Here is a 24463-nt window from a genome sequence, read left to right as displayed (position 1 = left end):
TTTGACCAAGCCGTTCCCACCTGCTTGTTTCTGTCATCATATATTATGTCAAGCGTGAGTCAGCTTAGCTGAAAATGAGGTTTGTTTTGAAGGCAACTCTGATGGTCAGTGCTTGAGCTACATAGCAAGTGCTGGCATGATTATTGGCACTTGTGATGACACAGGGCTTTGCATGCACCAACTATCATCTGAACATTGGCAAATGCCATGCCCTGCAACTTGCCAGTTGATTGGCGTTGTTTGCAGAAATGCTGTTTCTTTGCCCCCACAGTTTAATCCCAAACTTTGCGAGCAGAGAAAAATGGGTTACCTAACATCACTGAATACCACCTTAGAGAATTAGAGAAAAACCCACTAAGTAGTCCAGTGAGGTGAGTGGCTGCGGAATGCTGACCGACTGTTGGAGGTGAAGTAATCAGAAAACTGGGTGGGAGGGGGAATGGAATAAGCTTGTCCTGAACAGGAGCAGTGCAGACTGCAGTATTACATCAGTGCACCAGAAGAATAGAGACTTATTCACCAAGGAAGGTCACTGGGTAGGGGAGATGTAAGTTCATTTAATTTACATAGTGTACGCAAGATGCAGGATGGAGCTTTCCACGATACATTTCATTTCTTTACTTATGTTTCTTCCTTTATTAGCCACTTGTCAGCTGAAACTGTCGAGATCAAACTAGAGTTAACATGCATCTGGCACTTTTTAAATAAATAAATAAATATGCAAATATGCAAATATGCAAATATGCAAATAGCATCTGCTAAGGGAGGTATTTCCTCCTAATGCAAATAGCAGCTACAGAAAAAATGAGATTTCCAAGGACAGCAGCAGAGAAAGGGCTAAATTCCTTGACCATGTCTGCTTCAGTTAAAGGGACCCCTGACCCTTAGGTCCAGTCGTGACCGACTCGGGGGTTGCGGCGCTCATCTCACTTTATTGGCTGAGGGAGCCGGCGTACAGCTTCTGGGTCATGTAGCCAGCATGACTAAGCCACTTCTGGCGAACCAGAGCAGCTCACGGAAATGCCGTTTACCTTCCCGCCAGAGTGGTACCTATTTATCTACTTGCACTTTTTGGCATGCTTTCAAACTGCTAGGTTGGCAGGAGCAGGGACCAAGCAACGGGAGCTCACCCCATCATGGGGATTCGAACTGCCGACCTTCTGATCAGCAAGTCCTAGGCTCTGTGGTTTAACCCACAGTGCCACATAGTCTCTTACAGTGCTTTGCAATCATGAACATTTGGGCTATTCTAGTGCAGAATTTAATGGAGGTTATTTTTTAAAGAATGAAAACAGCTGAATCCCTGGATATCAACATGATGCACTGCTTGCAAGTATTTGCCATCGGAAAAACAAAGGATATTGAGATTATTGCTTATTCTTCACCATGACACACTCCGAGACAATAGGATCGCTAGAAATCCACTATCCTTTATAGCTACCTTCATGCTTCTCACTCATTTTGTTGTTGATGCAATCTGTACGCACTTTCTTTTTCTTCCTGAAAAAGACACGCCTCGTTGTCTCTGTCCGGACACACTCATTTGCTTCTTGCTCTGTTAAACCTATAGCGGGGAGATAAATCATTTCCCCAGTACTTTAAAATTCGCAAAGCAACTCAGTATTCATGTTATTTTTACTTATTGTTCTGCCTTGCAAACAACGCTGTGGGAATAGCTCACTGTCTCTTTCCGAAGTGGAGAGCAAATGTTGTTCATCAGAACTGGCTGAAACTGGTCAGTGCCTCTTAGTGAGTAAGCAGAAAGGAGCAGCTCCTAAGTCTCATGTCTGGCAGCATTCTGCTATTACAGAAAAATAACAATATGCGCCTGGTTTGGAATCAGAATTCCAAAATCTTAAATAATACAAAATAACACAAACCTAGGCTGGTTCTAGACACATCAAATAAGTGTTTCAGGAAAATTCACTGTGAACTTTGTATGAGAAATCGTCTTGGTGTCACAGTGTTATAAATGCATATAAAACGCATATAAAATGCTTTTTCTTTACCAATCTAGCTGAGCCCCTAATGAGTTCTAGGGGTATGCTTTGACCACAAGATTCAACTTGCATCTGTATGTGCAGCTTTGGGGAGCAGTAGGGATCTGTTTCAATGGTGCTCTCTGTCTTTCCAAAGCAAATCACTTAGAACCAAATTGGATCCACCCAATTAACTACAATGGATGATGTAAAAATGCCCCCACCTGCCTTTTTCTAGACGAGGATGAAATTGGCAGAGAGGATGAAATTTGTAGGTACAGCAGCCCATCCAGAATGGATTGCTTGCCAAATTCTAATCTAGGCAGATAAATCCACAGGAGTCTTGTGCAGCAAACTTTAAAGTATGATTTTTCAAACAAAGGAAAAGTCTATACAGTTTTCATTTCTATATTGCCAGAAGTGGATGTGAGAGGATGAAGCATGCCAGAGTTCAGAAACCTGGCTGCCATGGTGTTCCTGCAAGTGCAAGATTTACAGGTCTGTGGTAGGAACAATGGGAGTTATAGGGAGATGTTGTTGGGGAAGAGAGCATGGAACCAAGGAAATGTCACACAAACACACACACAACCAAATTTACTCAGTTACCCAAGATGTCATTGGTCAGAGTAAGCATAAGAGATGAACTGCACTGTCCATAATCTAAACATTCCTTCAGACAACATCTGAAGACAGCCCTGTTTAGGGAAGCTTTTAATGTTTGATGCATTACTGTATTTTAATATTGTGTTGGAAGCTGCCCAGAGTGGCTGGGGAAACCCAGCCAGATGAGTGGGGTATAAATAAATTATTATTATTATTATTATTATTATTATTATTATTAGGTCCCCTGCCCCCAACATTTGGTACAATACAGTGGTGCCCCGCAAGACGAACGCCTCGCAAGACAGAAAACCCGCTAGAAGAAAGGGTTTTCCGTTTTGGAGGCGCTTCGCAAAACGAATTTCCCTATGGGCTTGCTTCGCAAGATGAAAATGTCTTGCGAGTTCCTGCGGGGTTTTTTCCCTTCCCCGCCCCCTTTTGCTAAGCCCTAAGCCACTTATCAGCTGATCCGCTGATAAGCCGCTTATCAGCTGATCCGCTTAAAGCTGCTAAACCGCTAATAGCGCTAATCCGCTAAGCTGTCAATGGGCTTGCTTCACAAGACGAAAAAACCGCTATACGAAGAGCCTCACGGAACGGATTAATTTCGTCTTGCGAGGCACCACTGTATTCCTCATGCATATCCTATTTCATTATATCACTAAAGAGACTTCTGGATGGAAAAGTTTGGTTTTTTAAAAAGAAATTGTTGCATATACTCTCCCACCCCCCCACCCAAACAGGGCCATTTACTGCTGTTAAAATGGTGATGTGGGCTTATCTTCCCTAGCTAACTGCCACATACCTGAATTTCTCAGCTCTTCAGCACTGTATTGATAGAGGAGGTCATATGTGCCCCCCATTGAACCAGAAGTATAGTAATGAGTCCCAAAGTCATCAAATATCCGGCTGTAAAGGGCATAGTTGTACTCCAGAGGCAGGCTGTTGAGGGCCTGTAGGAAAACTCCAGAGAGGTACAAGTCTGACTGTTTCACTGTGAAATTCGACACAGCAATCACCTTATGGACTCTAATAAAGTTGGAGTTCTAAAATGGAAGAATTAAAGTTAGAGTCTGTTCCAGATGCTAATAAGACACTTATTTTATTTTTATGGCCATTCTTCACCAAATGCTCCCAGGGCAGGTTACATAAAATGACAATGGCTTTAAAACAACATAAAATTCATTAAAACCATGAATTAAAAGCACAAAGCTCAACAAGATCACTTGAGCGGCAAAACAGGAGTGCAGCAACATAAAATAGCAGGAGGGGAAACTGCTACTCATCCAAATGCCTAGGACAGCACCTTAATCCAAGGCCAAAAAAGTATATCAATTGCCACAAGATATACCTGGAAATGGATGGGCATTCCAGAACACCTTGGAGCCACCACAGAGAAAACCATCTCATGTGCTGCTGTCACTTGAATTGTAGTGTTTCCCAGGGCTGAATACATACCCCATGTGTCCTCCAAAAAACCTGGACATCCCAATTTTTTTATCGCAAGAGAACAGCAGTCATTTTGCTTGCTGCGATCTCACAGTGCAATTCCCTCATAATTAACACTTTTGGGAGGGCCATGATATCATGTGGTGCCCCCATGAGGCATCTAATCATAAGCCTGCATTTTTATCAAAGCTTCTATATATTTCAATCAAGGCTTGTATTTAAAAATGAGCTTAAAAAAAAGGATTTTCAAATGTTTCATGCCAGGCAAAAGACCAGCTGCCTAAAAGAACCTTGGCAAGATGTTTTTCCTCCTAAGACAAGAAGGGCCCCATTGATTTATAGTAGAAAAACAATTCTCAAAGTCATAAAAAGGGAGAATTACATATGCTGCCCCAAGGCTGAGAAAACACCATTAGGAATGGGGAAGATAATACCAATGTGCCTCCCAGTAAAATGAGCCAGATCTTCTTTCTAAGGTTAAAAGGCCAGGAGCAATGGGGAGAAACATTTAGCTGGAAAGAGAACATTTTTGGGGGAAGTCTTTTTCTAAAGCTGTTTCTTAAACTAAGAGAGTTAAAAAAGGTTAAAATGTGTTAAATGTTGGAAAGGCAACTGGCTTGGCAGAAGAAGCAGCTTCTTCCTATTTTATTTTGAGGCTGGAGAGGAGGGGGAAAGGGGGAGGTGCAAACTGAAGAGGCTTCTTTTAAAAGCTGTGTTTTATTGAGTTCCTTCCTTTTCACTTTGAGAAGCTTTATTCTTTTAAGAGGCTACCTATGATAAATGTATGAAATATATTAGCTTAAATATATTGGCTTAAATGTAATTATGCAAAGGATTTAAGGAATGCTAGATTCTTATTTCATATGGTTGTAAGAGTTGTATTTATCCTGAAATTAAGTCAGCCACCAGCCTAGCCCCCCTGCCGGACAGAGGACGCCATCCGGGCAGTCTTGATATATGGTTGTCAGGCATTTGTTTAGAAACATTAAATGAAGGAAATCTTTCAATGTTGATGTGAAACTCAAGATCCTTGACATCTGTTGAACATAAAAATGTAAGATTAAACATCTGTTTTAGAAGGCAATAGGGCAAGAAGGGCAAGAGGTGAGCTGGTAATTAAGATTCCATGTAAGATATATTATTACTTATATGTCATATATATAGCTCTTTGTCTCCCTTATAAGGGCAAGGAAATGGGTGTATCTTTTGTGGGTGTATCTTTTGTGATTGGCTCTAGCAAACAGCCAATAGGAATTTCAACCAGGCTGATTGGACAGAGGCAGCCACAGGAGGAGCAAAGGGGGCTGGATTAAGGGAATATAAGTGCTGGCCAGAATGGCAGGAGGCCAGGCCAGAGCTTGGTAACCACGTACCACTGAGCCTCTTATTTATTTGTCTGACAAATAAATTACTATTTTAATTTCTCTATTGCTGCGTTGAATATTTCATTCCAGCTAAGCGTTAACCACAAGCAGGGTGCTACACCCAAACACACATTTTTGGGTGCCATGCTTGAAAAAAGCAAATTTTTTTGCCTGGGGGGAACTGTGGTGTGAAATTGTGCAAGATCATGGCAACCAAAATGGCCGCCGTGCTCTCATGATAAAAAATGGGGAAGATGGCATCCAGTAAGATAGTGTCCAGGACTTGGGCTTCAAAGAGGTGGAGGGTATGTGAATACAGTGGAGCAGTTACAGGTGAATACCTACATACCAACACACACAGAGACACCCTAATACCTCTAGTTTATCAGTTGCCCAATTCTGGTTGAATCTGTGTCAGCACTCAACATCTGAGTTCACCATAAGTGGGAGTGATGGCTAATAGCAGCCAAAAGTACTATCCCTCCATGATTATGTCGCTTCACCTTTGAAGACCAAAAAAACCAGCCACCTGGTCTTATGGTGATGAATTTGTTGGTGAGAAACTTAACTTTAGTTCTTTCTTGGTTTTTGGTTCCTTTAATTGCAAATTACAACAATTCTGTCCAGAATGTTCTATTTATTACATGTTATCAGTAAATGGACAACTCACTAGCTCCGGCACCAACAATTTATTTATTTATAAAATCTTTTCCCATTTACAATCCCTGGCCACTGTTTCTACTGTGATGTTTTATACAGTATATAAATGAATAAATAAACTGGTTTAAGAGAAAAGCTTATCTCTACACTGCAGACACTAAAGTAATTATGTTCATATTTGTTTCACTTGGGAAAAGAATTTTTTTACTTATTAATCATATGCTACCAAGAACATTATTTTAAAAAATAAATATTATACCCCATAACACCCACACTTTTACTGAAACAGACTATTATGAATTCATTTAGAATTTACAAGTGTACATTAGAAAGAAAGGACAAATGTTGCACCATGATAAAAACAACAACAACTCACCATGCAGAATATGCTTTCCAGAAAAAAGAGAGATTTGTTCATTCCATTTATATGGCACTTTTCCTTTAAAGAATTCAAGCCACAGTACAAAAGATCCTCCCTCCCATTTTATACTCATGACAACCCTGAGAGGTAGGCTAGGTTGAGATGTCATGATTTGCCCATGGTCATCTAGTGAACTTCCTGGTCAAGTGGCAAGTTAAAACCAGGTTGCCTGAAATCTACTTCAACACTTTAGTCCCTGAACCACACTAGGTCTCATCTTAACTGTTGCCAGAGATATTACTGCAAAAAGGCATCTAGATTTAGCACCAGTGATATCTGTGCAGAATAGGTATGGGTGAATCTGTCATTTTTGGTTTCTGCCATTTTTTCCTATCGTTATCTAGTTCTCCACATTTCCACAGCAGTCTGCCATTTAAAAAAATATATAATCTTGAAAACTCATCTGCATTTTAGTGTAAAATTCTAAAAAGATACATATTTTTACTGGACAATCTCCCTTGCTATGATGCATATTAGTCTGCTATTTTTCACCAATATATGCACACTTTATCCTAGTATATGCAGTTTTGTTCACATTCCTTGACTAGGGAAGTGCATTGCAAAATTCAGACAAGTGCAAATTTCAAAAAATGGCTCTGTTTGTATTGCTTCAAAAAGTATGGATGTTTGTTTTTAAATGCCACTCAGATCTAAATTCTCCCCTTTCCCCTAGTGCAGAATAAATATAATTGGTTTGGAAGTAAATTCCCTTCGTTTTTTTGTCAAGACATGAAAAGAATTGCCTTGCTTGATCAGATCAAAAGTCTAAACCAGCATCACAGCCTTCAATAGCAACCTCAGGCGGTGACTGCCGACAAAAATGGAGTGGCAGAGACAAGAATATTAGCATTCTCAGGGGGACTTCAGTTTTGGCAGGCTGAGTATTTTCAGCAGCCACAGAACATTGATGGTCAGATGGGAAACAGAAAACTGGTATTGCAGGTAAATGCAATACATCTTCCTGGGTTCCTTACATTTATATTATCCTGGAGATGGGTATGGCTGAGTGTCAGGAACCCTGAACAGGAACACCACTGCTAGGAAGTGAGGATACATCACAACATTTTGTTGCAAGCCTCACTTGCTCCAGTGATCTTTGGTTGTCAGGTTTAATACACATGGTTGTTGAAAGGGTGGGTGTGTAAAAGTTGGTATTAAATAGCAATGGAATGCAAAAGCTCAGTCTGCGGTTAATTGCATAAATGTATGCAAAATGAGCGTGGTGATCTTCCCTGATAAAAATAGATTCATCTCAGCATCGCTGCATAAACTAACAGCTGTAGTGAAACAGGAAAAGCATTGTCTCTGTTCAAACACAAATGAATAGAACCGAAGTTTTTGATCAGATGCAATCAGGTCTACTATCCTTAATCTCAGTACAGATACATTCTCAAAAGACACGCCTTAAACTTTATGATAGTGTTTCTCCCCCAGCCCTGATTGCAATGTATCTAATATTATCTGTCTTTCCTGCACCACCAGACATTGATAAACAAGAAAAGATCACTTTTATTCCAGTTGTGTTGTAGTGGTTTCATTGGGCTTAGAAAAAGTCTAATTTCACCCATCAGGAGACATTTAAAAAGAAAAACATATAAGCTGTATATGAAATATAATGTCTCTGTATTCCCTTTCAATGATCTGAATGGACTACTCTAAACTAATCTGCTTTGATCAACACTTTCAGACCTATGATACAATTTTCTGCTCTCTCACAATACAGATACTTCAGTAGAGGAAAGGTTTTGTGTTCCCTGGAAAATAAACCATATCCTTTTCCGCTTCTGCTGGTCAAGACTTGAATTCAGCACTGGTGGACAGAGACTGAAAAAAAGGAAAGAACAAAAACATGAGTACCTTTTTATATGAAGCTTGCACAGCCTCTCTGAAGGAGGATGAAGATGTGACCTTCACTTTAGTCTTTCTGGAGAAGAGCAATGGGATTCCAGAAGATCGTCTGCCTGAGCTAGAGAAAGAGCTGCTTCCAGAGGAAGAAGACTCTAGAGGAATTAAATCACTGTAAAAATCAGATGCCACATCGTCCTCTTCATTCTCTGTCTGTGGAGAGGGAAAACAGAGACACCCTTTTAAATGATATGCACCCACAATTAATATAAGGCATAGTTCTATTCAAAAATTATGTCTACTACATCCAGATCAGCATGTCACCAAGGAGGACCCAGGTTCAGATGTCCCAAAAGTCACCCCACTTGGGGGGTAGGGAGCCTTCAGCAGCACTTTCTCCATCATTTTGGCCTAAAAACATGGTTTCCCCTTCATCTTTGGACTCTGGGGATGACTCCACTGTAGTGTCTGCAATTCCGCAGCCACACAGAAAGACGAAACTGCAGGAAAAAATTACACAGCTCCCAGAGAGTGTAGAACCACAAAATACCTTCAGATGATCAGATCCTTTGCTGCGACAACATCTACCATAGCTCAAACAGTGGGGAACTGTCCAGGGTCCAGATTTACCTGATCTGCCTGCTTCCACTTACCCAGCAAGCCTCAAATCCCAATAGAACAGGATGAATATTGCTCAAAGATACATAGATTTCTGGAAAACGTCCAGTCCTCTGTTGCTAAAGAATGATATAATTTGCCTTATAATCATTGTAGAGCTTCTGTATACAAGATCTGGTGCTTTGTATTTTGTGACTGGTACCTGAAAGCTGACCGTCTCTAAGTTTGCAGGAACCCGAAATGTCTTCCGTGTATCATTATTTTTCACAAGTGTACATTTGCCTCCATTGAAAGAATTGCCAAGGACTTCTCCTCTGTTCTCCTGTGCCATAATATGAAATCTGGAGAAAGGGAAGATTTCAGAAAGTTTGGTTGGTCACAAAAAGCACCAAGGGCCAACTTGTCAGTCACATAAGATGGATAAATGACTTGACTAAACAAATAACACTGTGTACCTATGCATACTTACTGGGAGGAATAGCCTGAAAACCAATGGGACTTAATTCTGAGTAGCTACGCTGGAGTATAAATTTATCCCTCTCAACTTGTCCACTGCTCATGTCTATCCTAGCTAGGGACGGGGGAGAGAATTGTTTAGTTCACATTGTAATGTGAATCTACATAATGTGTACCTCCCAAACCAATACAGGAACAAAAACACAAACTATCTTTCAAAATTCAAGCTTTTGCAGATTTTGCAATGCAGTTCTTCAACCAAAGAAGGAGAAGCATAGGGAAATGTGAGAAACATGCACAAAGATGTGTACATTTGTGAAAATAATGTAGAAAATGCAATATATCAAGGACGACTGCTTGCAAAAACGTGTCTATTAGGCAAACTTGTGTACAAAAATGATTATATTAGGAGAACGGAATATGAAAATCCATACAATTTTGCATGGAGACACACACAAAAAATCACAGACTGAATTGGGAACGGGGCAAACTGAGCATAATATTGGAAAAATGAGAAACCAAGAGAAACTGAAACCGACTAGGTTCATCCACCCCTAGTCCGACCTTTCCCATGTTTTAAGAATGCCTGTTTATAAAAGCAGAACCTGCTCCTTCATAGCTAAGCAGAAGTAAAGGTAAAGTCCAGTTAAAGGCGACTATGGGGTTGTGGCACTCATCGCGCTTTTCAGGCCAAGGGAGCCGGTGTTTGTCCACAGACAGCTTTCCGGGTCATGTGGCCAGCATGACCAAACTGCTTCTGGCACAATGGAACATCATGACAGAAGCCAGAGAGCACGGAAACACTGTTTACCTTCCTGCTGCAGCGGTACCTATTTATGTAATAATAATAATAATAATAATAATAATAATAATAATAATACTTTATTATTTATACCCCACCCATCTGGCTGGGCTTCCCCAGCCACTCTGGGCGGATTCCAAAAAAATATTAAAATACTATAATACATCAAACATTAAAAGCTTCCCTAAACAGGGCTGCCTTCAGATGTCTTCTAAAAGTCTGGTAGTTGTTGTTCTCTTTGACATCTGGTGGGAGGGCGTTCCACAGGGAAGGCGCCACTACCAAGAAGGCCCTCTGCCTGGTTCCCTGTAACTTGGCTTCTCGCAGTGAGGTAACCACCAGAAGGCCCTCGGTGCTGGACCTCAGTGTCCGGGTAGAACGATGGGGGTGGAGACGCTCCTTCAGATATACTGGACTGTACTTCAGATGTACTTGCACTGGTGTAATTTCGAACTGCTAGGTTGGCAGGAGCTGGGACAGAGCAACAGGAGCTCATCCCATCGTGGGGATCCAAACCGCTGACCTTCCAATCAACAAGCCCAAGAGGCTTGGTGGTTTAGACCACAGCACCACCCATGTCCAGCTAATCGGAAACCAGCCTTACCATCATTCCAATCAGCTCATTCTGTCTTTCTCAGAGTTAACACAATTCATTGGCATGAAAGTTAACCACAGCTTTTGGAGTTGTTTAAAAATCAACTCCTCTTTCCAGGGAACTCTAGGAATTGTAGCTCTGTGAGTGGAATTGGGGGTCTTCTAACAGCTCTTAGTGCCCTTAACAAACTACAGTTCCCTGGATTCTGGGGTGTGTGTGTGCGCGCACGCAATGATTGTTTAAAATAGTATGGTAACTGCTGTGAAGCCTGGGTTTTAGATCGTGGGTTATTCTGATCAAGTGAAACTTTTGTAGGAATTTTGAGAGATCTTAAAAATAATTTAAATGGGATTAGATTAGCAAGATTTTTCAGTTTGCTCTGCTCCACCTTGTGGTGAGGAAAGTGTGAAGGCTAGTGCCTTCATTATACCAGGGGGGGCAGTAAGGATGTCTGCTGCAGTTGAACTAGACATTTGGGAAATCCAGTCACTGCATAACAACTGCAAGAGGATGCAATTTGTAGAAGAAGGAGGGATTAATCCTTTCTCTGCCTGTCATTTGCTCCTCGTAATTCCCCCTCCAGTCAAATAAATCCCCCCCCCAACAAATGCAAGGAAAAGCAATGTAAAAATACAATATTAAAATCAGTTAAAACAAGTTAAATTATCAGTCATGTTATGGTAATCAATATATTTTTCTGTTTACAACAATTTTTAAGAAACCACAGTGATAATAGTGCATGCAGAAACCATACATGGATGGTATATTTATATTCTGTTTGTAAGGTGTTCTTTTTAACTTATTTAATAGATGTGAACAAGCGAAAGGCATCTAAGAATAGCTTCCTTAAAGGTAAAGGTAAAGGGACCCCTGACCATTAGGTCCAGTCGTGACCGACTCTGGGGTTGCGTGCTCATCTCGCTCTATAGGCCAAGGGAGCTGGCGTTTGTCCGCAGACAGCTTCCAGGTCATGTGGCCAGCATGACTAAGCCGCTTCTGGTGAACCAGAGCAGCACACGGAAACGCCATTTACCTTCCCGCCGGAGTGGTCCCTATTTATCTACTTGCACTTTGATGTGCTTTCGAACTGCTAGGTTGGCAGGAGCTGGGACCTTCCTTACCCATGGCCTATTAACTGCGCGCTAGGAATGCTCTCGTGCCTTCTGTTGCACACAGCCTTCACACGTCGACAGTTCCTTTCATCTGAATTGTCCCCACAGTCATTTTCGCCATTGCATTCCAAGTTTCGGCCGATGCACCGACCTGTTGTCAGGAACATAAGAAAAGACCTGTTGTATCAGGGCTAAGGACCCATCTAGGCCAGTACTCTGTTCTCACACAGTGACTGGCCACAAATTTATCTAGTTCACTTTTAAAGCCATCCACATTAGTGGCCCTCCAGCCCATCAAGATGCCTGCCAAGATAGATTTGGTAGGCATGGGCCCTGCCTTTCACACCATAGTTTTAAGAGTTAGAAGCTATTGTTTTAGACTATTAAACACACACACCAAGAATGTATTATTTCGCTAAGTCAAGGATGGGGAACCTCTGCATGGCCCTCCAGATATAGATACTAATCTGGAATGGAAAACTGCTTGGAGAGGTTCACTTTGCCAATATGGTGTCAGAGCCTAAATAAATAAATAAATAAATAAATAAATAAATAAATAAATAAATAGGGCTGTATCCAACAAAGTTATTGCACAAGTGGAGCAGCTTCAACTCATGCAATGAAACTTCCCCTCCTTCTGTTCCTTCTGTTTTTCCCCACACCCTCCAAATTGACTGTGTGTTCCCCCAGCAGATTGGAAAGGAGTGTAGGGGTGCATGGGGGTAGGAGACAGTCAGCTGCACACCTGGAACTTGCTTCAATATTTAAATGGTTGTAAAAAAATTTATGGCGCATCTAGATTGGAGGAACCAAGATACAAATATGGGTTACCATTTTCACACTGGAATTTATTCTCGCAGTTTACTTCCTCTATGTTGCATTGTTTGGTTGGGTAGCACCTCCGGGAATCTACCAGTGGCTCGTTGCAGGGTTGCCCCTTAAACTGAGAAGGTGTGATAATGGATCTGACACGAAACTGAAAGGCAGAACAAGGACATCACCATCATCATCACCACCGTCAAGTAAGTTATATTCTGCTTAATTGCCAAAATGGCTTCTAAGTCATTTACGAGTATAAAACCCATGACTAAAAAATATAAACACACATTATGAAAATACACAGAAAGCCATTCCACCAAAACATTAAAATAAGCACCCCCAATACAAATGTGCTATTAAAAAGCCCATTAAAATAGAACAGCAATTAACAGTTACAACAGGAGCTTTAGGCCAGGAGATCCGAGGACTGCTTGTATAACAGCAGTGTCTTTATAAGCCGGTAGCATGCCAATACTGATGGGGGTCTATTGTAGTTCAGCAGGGAGTGCATTCCGTAACACTGGTGCCACTAGTGAAAACAGAGTATGAGGAGAGGGCAGTGAGATTTTGCCTCCCCTCTCCAGACAAATTTAAAGAAATAACAGTGCTAGCTTTGAGTTGAATAGTTAGTGGGAAGATAGGAAGGAGCCTTAGACTGAGTCAGAGCAATGGTCAGTCTAGCTCATTATTGCTTACAATGACTGGCAGAGGCTCTGCAGGGTTTCAGAAGGAGAATCTTTCCCAGCCTTACCTGGAAATGCTGAGCCTTGAAACTGGAACTTTCAGAATGGATAGTGAGCTGTACTTTGAATGAATCAAAATAATACAAAAGGCTCACTCGCATTTCTCACTGCCTGTCAGGCTTCAGGGACTCAGTTTCCTTCCCGCCCACCTTTGCTCGTAGACAAGCAGAGCAAAGAGAAAGGAGCCTCTTACCAGTTAGAACTTTAATGATCACAGCTAGAGAACAAAGAATCCATTTCCAAGGAATGAAGGTGCTCCCAAGTAAGGGTTCCACCCACTTCCTCCCTAGTCCCCCCCCCCCGGTGACTTCCACATCTTGCATCCTGATCTCGCAACCACTGTGCTTCCTGTGCTGCCACCTTATCTGCCCTCCTTGACCTTGGGCTGAGTGGCTGGACTAGGCACAGGCAAACTCAGCCCTCCAGATGTTTTGGGACTACAACTCCCATCAGAGTTGTAGCTAACAGAACGAGTGGTCAGTGATGATGGGAATTGTAGTCTCAAAACATCTGGAGGGCTGAGTTTTCCTATGCCTGGGCTGGAAGCTTTCCAATGACAGTGAGTCTGTTAACTCTCTCTCTCCCAGTTCTCCTCCTCCTAGCTGTTCCTCGCCCAGTACTTCCCAGCTTCTGCCTTCTGAACTATGTCCCTCTGCAAACCACTGTTCCAAATCTATTCAGGATCCTGATGGGGGAGGCTCCCACCATTCCTCCTCAGTGCAGCCCTCCTCAGCACGGTCCCTGACATTGCCTTCCTTTCATGCCCACCTCCCTTCCATTTTTGCACTTACTTGTTTTCTAACACAGGGGTCACATTCTGACCAGGGACCAAAGTTTCCAAGCTGACAATTAATAGGGCACATCTGCTGGTTGCAGGCCCTAGATTCCTGAGTTGTGCAGAGTTGGCCACAGAGGTTTTTGATATAATAGTCATCCATCCTGATTTGCCTAGAATACAGAGGAAAAAAAACATGTTCGTGGCCAAGGGTTCCTGTCAAGGGAAGCAAAATAATTCCCACCTTGGAACCTGCCGGCCAAAGGGGACAAATGAAGATGAATTAATGTGCAATTAGTTGCTGCAAGGAAGCCTTTTGTCTCAAGGACGCCTGAATGGACCTGGAATGCTGCAAGTCACATTGGCTCTGCCACAAGGGATGGAGGATTGAGATGCCTGCCTTGTCTGACAGAGGGCTGATAAAAACTAAAAGGAAAAAAAAAATTGAAGCAGTTTAGGTTTTCCAAAACTTTGGGGAGGAGGATTAGCAGTGAGTCGCAGGGGCAGGAATTGGCAGATAAAGGGGAAACAACATGTGTTACTGTTAGTATATAAAGCTCTTAACAGCTTGGGGGCAGTTTACCTGCAATATCTCCTTATGTATACACCCACTTTACCACTTTGATTTGTGGAACTGGCACTGTTACAAGTGCCACATAATACAGGCAATGACACCGGCTCCCATTGGTGGCACATAAGCCAAACCCCCCCCCCCGTTATGCCCCATTATGCCCTGTTACTCCCCTGCCCCCATCACGCCCCCCCCGTTACACTTCCGGGTCACCCCGATGCACAGGTGTCCAGTAGCACATCAACAGTAGCTGCATCAATAGGAGTATAGCATCTAGATCAAGGGAAGTAATAGTGCCACTGTATTCTGCTCTGGTCAGACCTCACCTGGAGTACTGTGTCCAGTTCTGGGCACCACAGTTCAAGAAGGACACTGACAAACTGGAACGTGTCCAGAGGAGGGCAACCAAAATGGTCAAAGGCCTGGAAACGATGCCTTATGAGGAACGGCTAAGGGAGCTGGGCATGTTTAGCCTGGAGAAGAGGAGGTTAAGGGGTGATATGATAGCCATGTTCAAATATATAAAAGGATGTCACATAGAGGAGGGAGAAAGGTTGTTTTCTGCTGCTCCAGAGAAGCGGACACGGAGCAATGGTTCCAAACTACAAGAAAAAAGATTCCACCTAAACATTAGGAAGAACTTCCTGACAGTAAGAGCTGTTTGACAGTGGAATTTGCTGCCAAGGAGTGTGGTGGAGTCTCCTTCTTTGGAGGTCTTTAAGCAGAGACTTGACAACCATATGTCAGGAGTGCTCTGATGGTGTTTCCTGCTTGGCAGGGGGTTGGACTCGATGGCCCTTGTGGTCTCTTCCAACTCTATAATTCTATGATTCTATGATTCTATGATTCTAACTGGTCATTGCCTGTACTCATTCTACATTTGCAAGAAATTGATTCTGCAGTGTGGCAACACCCACTCTTAGACTGAATCATAGAATCGTTGAGTTGGAAGCAACCATGAGTGTCATCTAGTCTGGAACTCCCTTGTGTCATTAACATATTAGAGTGCTGAAGGTGAAATAGTTAAACAGGTTACCCAATCCACCCAGGGGGGTGGAGTCAGAGGGACTATAAAACCAGCTCTGGGAGGGGTGAAGGGAGGAGTTCGTTGGAATTGGGGTGGTTGGTTGGAGTGGGAGTGAAATGGAGAGAGTCTGTGGGTAGGTTGAGTTAGTGTAGCTAAATAAGCTGTGTCAGGAACAGTTAGGGGCTAGAAAGAAAAATAAATATCCGAGAGTAGTTTAGTGAGTGAGAGCAGGTAGTGGAAGTTATAGGTCTGGACAGGCACCCCATGATTGTAATTGACCGATACCGTTTATGAAACCACACGCTTGTTAAACTGCAATAAATAAGCAGAAGTTTATGTTCCAATTTAACCCTGACTGGACTCAGTATTGTACCAGGTAGGGCCTGGGTGGTGGCAGTGAGAAATAAAGTGGTGGCACAGGGATCAATAGACGGTGAAACGTCCAGGGACCCTGTGTGATCGCCACATCCCTGTCTACAGACATCAGGCAAACACCTTCCCTCTATCCTTTCTCAATGCCTGCTGAAAACATTTTCGTCTAGGCGTATTCCTAACAGACAACTTGAAAGATAAAAAGGTATCAGTTTGTGAAGTCAAAGGTGTTGTGTCTCTCCTACCTTTGCCTACTTTGAGTTCCATAATTACAAGTCCTTGAGCAGCTAGACCAGGGAGACCATGGGTAATGGTCACAGTAGCATCCCACGCAGCTGTCAATTGTGGCATGGAGGAGGAGGAGGAGGAGGGGGATGAAATTCATTTTTCTCTCCATAGCTATAGGCAGGGAGTTAGCAAAAGTCAGCAAAGTTTGCAATGCAGAAAAAGAAGTTGTCATTAGAGCAGCTCAACATCCGGCACTATAATATGGCAGCTTAATAGCTAATCTACTGTGCGGTGCCCTGCAGTGAATGACCAAAGCCGAATCAAACTGTGATAATCACAGGAAGTGTATGGTGAAAGCAGGATGGGACCCCAAAGCCTTTAATACATACCACTGTGCAGTGGCGTAGCAAGGTCTTGTGGTACCTGGTGCAGAGAATTTCTTGTCACCCCCCCCCCACACACAATGAAATCTAGTTGGACTCCCAAGAGACTACAATTTACTCACAGTATAAAAAGACTGCCTGTGATCTACCCATTGCTTTGGGGGGGGGTTGGCAAAAGTTGTTGAACTTTTTTTGGGATTCCAGGGTTTGGGTCCAGAGTTCCCTCCACCCTCGGCTTGTTTGCTCACCTGCCTCCTTCGCGTCCTCTCCCTACATGCCTGTATGCCTCCTCCAGCAGCCCAGGAGTGCGGGGCTGTCAAAACGAAGGGGGAAGGAAGGAACGCTGCAGCTCCCCCCCCTTCCCCAGACAGATGGGGAGTCGCAGGCAGGCGGCGGGCCGAATCTCACCCCCCTCAGAAATGACACCGGGGCGATTTGCATCCACCGCACTCACCTTGCTCCACCCCTGAACAAGCAGTGAGAAGAACTCAGGCTGCAATCCTAAACCATCTTGCCTGAACTCAATGGGACTTACTTCTGAGTAGACATGCCTAGGATTGTTCCACAAAGGCGTATTTATGAGCAAAGTGTGGATGGGGGCAGCAGCTGCATGCAAGCTCTGCCCCACCCTTCTCGTGCACACATTATTTCCACTCAGACATCCACTTTTCCCAAGCTGAAAAAGGAGCCATACAGCCCCTCATTTTTCATTTCCCCCTTGATACTAACATTCAATCATCACATTTAAAGCACATGACTTTCTGGGAACCAGGAATCTTTTACTGACTCTTAAAGGAATAATAAAAGAGCTTTCAATGTTCTTTCACATCCGAGAATAATTAGCCTCCTCAAGAAATATCTCTGCAATGCTAATTCCTCTTGAATACAGCCCATAAGCAGCGCACAAAGTATCAAAACAGTTGTGAACCTTATAAACATTTTAACAATTACATTGCAACAGTTCCTCTCATCATTAAACTTCCCAATTCATGATAATATTCACCTCATTTTTAAAACAACCCCCTGATCCTTTATATATTTAGCTTTCACATGATGTGACAGAATTTTCTAACCATTTTTATCCCCGTTTACAACATTTCAAAACATTTTGTCCATATCTGTTAGAATTGCTACCTATTTCTTCATCGATCAGAAAAAACAGCAAAGCTCCAGACCTGCCTCAATGCTAGAACAGTTTTACCGGCTTAATTTTCATGAATCAGGACTCTTTTAAAGGTGCCAGAGCAGAACAGGGAAATAAAAAGGTCACAACCCAAAGAACAACATTATCAGTGCCATGAATAACACCACTGTTCTTCCAAAAGTTGCTAAAGGACTGCCATCGAATTTCAAAGCTATCATTCACCATACTTGCTTCATTCCTTTTAACTAAGCCCCTATTTCACATACTCAACAAATAGCATTATAAATCAGTTCCTACAGAGCTCGTAATTGCAGTCCTTGGGATCAAAAAATAATTCTCAAAGTTCTCCTCTGTGACAAAGCATTCCCTGCAGGAAGCAGAAATCACACCTCATTAGCAGCTGAACCAGATTAACAACATATCTTATTCCCTAGAGGTTTTTTCAGCTCTGAGACCTGAAGGGGTTTGCCACACCCCCATAGAGCATTTTTGGTGCATTCCTTATTTTACTAGGAGGATAGCAATTGGATCTTCAAGAAGAGACACCCAAACTGGAGATCTGCTATGTAGGTTTATTGACAGTAACCACAAGTCACCTTGCATACAAATACAGCAAAAACTTACCTGTGCAATTTGTGTGAAAATAATAATTCACAAAAGGCTTCTGCATGCAAAGTGAATCCCTTTGGCGGCATCTGTCAACCTAAATGCAATGTGGACATTAGCCCATCAGAACAGGAGTCTTTATACAGCCGTGGTGCAACTCATAGGTTTTGTTTGCATTCAATTAAAATGTAACCCAGGGATCCAATCCTAAACCTGCTTAACTATGGGAGCAAGTCTCATTGACATCGTGCTGTATGTCTACTCATGAGTAGACATAGTTGCAACTTGTACTTACAACAGTAGCATACGTGTCTGTAGCTTCCATAACAAAACAACAACAACAACAATGAATAAGTAAACCAGTGGAATTTATTTACTTGCCGGATGTGTACCTTACCTTTCTTGCTATGAGTTCATATGCCAATAGATTCTAAATACACTAGTGGCCAAAATTGTGGAAACCTTTTGGGGAAAGTGTATTTCCAAGGTTTGATGGCTCATAACACCTGATTGGCTCTCTAAACGCTCATGCTCATTGGCTACATTCAAATGAAGGGAAGCTACTGCCTATCAACCTAAGCAAGTTGTGCTCCCCTTTTCTGGTTATTTGGCTATAACTTTTGATAGAATACAAAATTCCTCTTGCTCTTCCTTTCTCCAAATGCCCCAGTGCCATCTCTAGATCTGCTCCAGAAGTTTGGGGAAAACCCCAGAACAGATTTAGGGTGACACAGTGGGGTGCATGGGATCAGGAGAGAGAGAGGAGAAGTTCCTTTGTGTAGATCTGTTTCGCCCACAACCCCAAGTTTTGCCTTGCAATGTTATCAAATGTTTTTATGTGCTTTCAATTTAAAAATAAAATAAAATTGTTCTATATATGTTTTTCTTTTATTTCTAATGAACATGTTTTATCACAACTGTGTTTGCTGCCTTGGGCTCCTTGGGGGAGGAAGGGTGGGATATAAAATTTCATTAAGAAGCTATGTAAGTAGAATGCTATTTTGCTATGGAGCAAACAGACTTTGCAGGCACTTTGAAGGAAAACAAAACTGCATATAAATAAAACCTTGATGAGTCGGTGCAATTTCTCAGGGCAGATTTTGCATAGTTCCAGGGTTGTTTGTTCATTAAATAAAGAACACCTGGAATGCTACACTTTCCCGGAACATGTTTCTTGCAACCACAACCACTTCCTGTAACATTTCTAAATCCATTACTGGAAGCCAATATGTGTGGGTTTGTGTGTGTGTGTGTGTGTGTGTGTGTGTGCATGCTTACACACTTGTGTGTGTATTTGTGTGTAGTTCAGCTAGATCTGGAGAGCTTAATGTTACAACAGCTGCTTTAGATATAGGCACACACAGAGCCTCACGCCTTAAATAATTAAGCCACAGATTCACTGAAGTTATATATATATATATATATATATATATATATATATATATATATATATATGTATATTGAGAGCTCATTATTTTTCTTCCATTTTTTCTTCAATTTCTTCTTCAAACTTTCAAGAAACTTTGCCTGAAAGGACTTCAGCAGATCCAAGGATTTCAGCAGATTCAGAAGTCATTCTGCCTTCTTTCCTTTCATTAGGAGAAGGGATGCAGAGTTTGTGTGTAACACTGCTCTTCAATTCTGAAAGAGGTCTGTCAGGTGAAATTTATAAAGCTGCTTTTCAGGAAAGCTGAAGGGTGGGTTCCGAAAAGTCTAACATTTTGAATAGATAAAGAAATTTAGAGTGGTTCACAATTCAAGGCGAATCTACCTAAATCGCACTTTCCCAAACAATTTGTGAACCAAAAATATAGATTCCAGCTCTAGAATTCTATGATTCTATAGGCATCCTTCAAAACGTGCACTTTTCTGAATTTTGCAGTGTCAAGTAATATGCACAAAAATGCATATACTAAGGTCACGTGTGCATAAAATGCGTACTTGCAAATTATATTAGTGAAAAGAACATACAAAAATGAATTAGGTGGAAAGGAATGTTTGCAACAGATGCAGACATGCTTGCCATTCTAAGCTTAAATGTAGTATCTTCTGTGAAAAGCCATGAACACAAAGACAGAATTAGCTTGCCAGTTTAGGCAAGCTCACAGGCAAATGCCCATCTGCTATAGTAACTGGGCAGCAGGTGGGGAGAAAGCGCACCTTGGATTTGTATAATGACATGATGACACCTGGTGTTTATTAAAGTTCCTTTTTCACACACTGCCTGCCTGTCAATCTCACACTCCCTAGACAGTCAGAGCATGGCAAACTGCCATGCACTTGAATAAGCCCTCTGTTCTGTGACCTCAGTAGCATCCAAATTCATTCCGCTGTGTTAGTGTTGCAGTATCAGCACATGTCGGTGTCATCATATAAGCAGCATGCAGTACCAATATCAGGGTTGCTGTCTGGTAATGCATGGTCATTGTTCGTTTCAAACACACGCTTTTGGACCACAGGGGAAGAGCTGCGGATCAGCCTTCTTTGTGGTCTAGCTCTCACTTCCATACATAACTACTGGGAAAACCATAGTTTTAACTATACAGATCTTTGTCGACAAGCTGATGTCTTTGCTTTTCCTTAAAAGGTAAAGGGACCCCTGACCATTAAGTCCAGTCACAGACTACTCTGGGGTTGTGCGCTCATCTCACTCTATAGGCTGAGGGAGCCGCAGACAGCTTCCGGGTCATGTGGCCAGCATGACTGAGCCACTTCTGGCAAACCAGAGCAGTGCATGGAAATGCCGTTTACCTTCCTGCCGGAGCAGTACCTATTTATCTATTTGCACTTTCACGTGCTTTCGAACTTGCCATCCCCACCTGGGATCTTCCTAAGGTGGGCTTGGAAATAAGTCCTGACCATTCAAAACATGGTTGACATCTGTTACATTACCAGGGTGCTTCTAAAGGAGCAGTCAAGGGGTTCAACAGGCAATGGAGGCAGGATCCTTTTGCTACAGAAGTTCCTAGAGGTCGACGCTGGCATCACTCCTGCCTCTTGTTTCAATCAACCAACACAACACAAGAACAAGAACGTGTTCATTGCCCAACTTCTGCACTAACTTATTTCCTAACTTTCTTGACATGTGCTGCTAATTCATTTTTCTGGTGACTGCAGTCGTGCGAAACTAAACTTTCAGCATCAGTTCAAGCTCAAAGGTTAGAAAGTTAGATTGATCATTCAAGAAAACATCAAATGGCAAAAGTTTCCCCTTCCCCCCAATTTCCTAAGGCTCTTAAAATTTGTTATTGATTAACCAACTGATGGTTTAGAGGTAGAGTTGCATGGGCTGGGAGCCACTTCAATCTTCCCCATGTATCTTTAATGTTTACTATTGCTTAAGGATTAGTCCAGGCAGTAAAATCTCTCCCTGATGGGGAAATACCCAGCCTTTCCTCTTTCATTTCTAATGCAAAGTAAGGCAATCACTTCCTGATTGAGTATCAAAATGTTCATGAAGTCCATGTTCTTTGGTGCTCTGCCAGACTCAGGGTGGGACTTCCCCTTTGCTCCCTGTGATGTTCTCTCAAATGTGCCAGTAAGGACTGAGATCAGATTCCATCAGACAATGTTGTTTCATTTATTTAACCATCAGAGGGTAGTTTCAGTGTTTACTTGGTCCTGTTCTGTGCTAGCTGCCCCCCACAGCTAAGGCTGATGGGAGTGGTAGTTCAGCAGCATTATGTACTGAGTTGAATCCACTCTCGACTCCAAGTATATTTCAAGCAGCATCTGCAAGGCCAATGTCAGGGAACTGACATCAGAGCGAGAGGTGGAGGCAAGGCTCCAAAGCGATGCAGGAGAGGGGACCAGCAGGGGGGAAGGAATTCAGCGTAACACCAGTAGAGAAGGGAGGGAGATGGAGGATTCGGAGAGAGGTCTCCAAGACTCTTCACCCGAGACTAGTGGGGAGAGCACGGGCACGCCCCTGCCTACTCCTTCCTTGCGTAGAAGAGTTCCGCGCAGGGAGAGTAGGAGGAGACTTGGCGTCAAACAGCTCTTATGCTGGAGGAGGTTCAAGAAACGCCCACTGACGGATTCTGCGAGCGACTGAACGGCCACGGAGTGAGGGCTGTCAGCCAAGGCATCGTTAGCCAGGCACTCTAGCCAAAAGTAATGGCAACTTACGCACAAGTAACCCCTTATAACCATTACAGCCAAAGGTCCCCAATAATAATAATAATAATAATAATAATAATAATAATAATAATAATAATAATAATTTATTATTTATACCCTGCCCATCTGGCTGGGCTTCCCCAGCCACTCTGGGCAGCTTCCAACCAAATATTAAAATACAATACAGTGGTACCTCGGGTTACATACACTTCAGGTTACAGAATCCGCTAACCCAGAAATAGTGCTTCAGGTTAAGAACTTTGCTTCAGGATGAGAACAGAAATCATGCTCCAGCGGCACGGCAGCGGCAGGAGGCCCCATTAGCTAAAGTGGTGCTTCAGGTTAAGAACAGTTTCAGGTTAAGTATGGACCTCCGGAACGAATTAAGTACTTAACCTGAGGTACCACTGTAATACATCAAACATTAAAAGCTTCCCTAAACAGGGCTGCCTTCTAAAAGTTTGGTAGTTGTTGTTCTCTTTGACATCTGGTGGGGGGGGGGGCGTTCCACAGGGTGGGTGCCACTACCCCATTCTTGAAATAGGGGGTGCATTTAGGTAGAGAATGCCTTCAGAAAAGGCTCGTGGTCAAATGGGGATGATAAAGCATATTTTCTTGACTCACTTCATTGCGCTTTCCCTTTTCGTCTGTTTTTCTCACTGCTTATTATGTGATGTTTAAAGGTACACTCAGGTAGATTACTTATTTATTACTGCAATCGCTAATTCCAGGGAATAACAGGGTTTCAAGATTATGGACGTATTCATGATTGTGTTAATGGATGTTTTCAGGCCCTTTGAAATGAATCAACTTATGTAAAGATCTGGTGAACACGTTATATTACATTGTCAATGTTTCTGTCTGCCATGGTGAACGATCCTCAATAAAACATTGATAACCAAAAAAATCAACCTTCCCTAGATGAAAATATCCTGTATGAGTGACATTTCCATACTTGCGACTCTGAAGAAAGGAGTTCATATATTTTCTCAATATGAATTTAATTGCATTTCGACCACAGGAAGTCAAAAACATTCTGGACCACAGGAAGTCAAAAACATTCTGGACTGAGTGATTTTTTTGGGTTTGCTGAATTCTACAGGGCTGCTAAGACTCCAGTCTCTCTTTTTTTGTCATTAGAACCCTTAATTCATTTACTGCAGAGTTTGGAGAACCTTTCTTTTAATCAGAATTGTAAAAGCTTGTTCCTAAAGGACTTGCCATCCCCACCTGGCGTCTACCTAAGTTGGACTTAGAAATAAGTCCTGACCATTCAAAGCCTGGTTGACATCCATCTGTCTTGGGAGACAATGGAGGAGTGTGCCTTTGGGGGTGAAGTCAAACTTTTGGAAGGTTCCAGCACTTGCTGTGGCTGTGGAGACATGTTTTGCTGCAGCTGGGGCAGATGAAGGCATCTGATTGTACTGTTGCAGGTGTACTATGGCGTTTCTTCTTTCCCTGCTCCTTCCAGTGGTCATTCCTCCCCTGGTCACTGCTACGGATGCACAACCTGACTGATTGTCTCCAGGCACTGTGGTCGTCTGGCAGGGATTCCCCCATGGCAGGGTTAATGCTGCCTGCCTTCATGTCACGTTTGCAGACATCTTCAGAATATAAACAAGCAACTATGCAGTCCTATAGATGTTTACTCAGAACGCTGTGCTTAGAAAGTGTGTTTAGGATTGGAGCCTAAGGGCTGCTTCTTGTACTTATGAGTGAACAGAGGGACATTAAAAGTTCAGACCATGGTATTATCTCTGTATTATCTGCGCTGC

General features: G+C 42.5%; 1 protein-coding gene across 1 annotated transcript in view; it reads right to left on the bottom strand.

Moving 5' to 3' along the window:
- The window catches only part of LOC309352706 (complement component C6-like), a 30356-nt gene extending 11750 nt beyond the window's left edge, over nt 1-18606 (bottom strand). The window contains exons 1-9 of the mRNA XM_081881407.1: nt 18588-18606; nt 16454-16641; nt 14255-14411; nt 12733-12877; nt 11911-12052; nt 9139-9277; nt 8331-8531; nt 3385-3625; nt 1442-1564 (exon numbers count right to left, since the gene is read on the bottom strand). Coding sequence (XP_081737533.1) covers nt 1442-1564; nt 3385-3625; nt 8331-8531; nt 9139-9277; nt 11911-12052; nt 12733-12877; nt 14255-14411; nt 16454-16605 — 1300 coding nt within the window. The 5' untranslated portion in view covers nt 16606-16641; nt 18588-18606. The remainder of the gene's footprint in view (nt 1-1441; nt 1565-3384; nt 3626-8330; nt 8532-9138; nt 9278-11910; nt 12053-12732; nt 12878-14254; nt 14412-16453; nt 16642-18587) is intronic.
- Between the last annotated feature and the right edge of the window lie 5857 nt (nt 18607-24463).

The sequence above is a fragment of the Podarcis erhardii genome (genome assembly GCF_964252035.2).
Source record: "Podarcis erhardii genome assembly, chromosome: 11".
NCBI classification, from domain to species: Eukaryota; Metazoa; Chordata; class Lepidosauria; order Squamata; family Lacertidae; genus Podarcis; species Podarcis erhardii.
The sequence above is the reverse complement of the archived record's forward strand: the minus strand, read 5'-3'. Positions and strand labels throughout refer to the sequence as shown.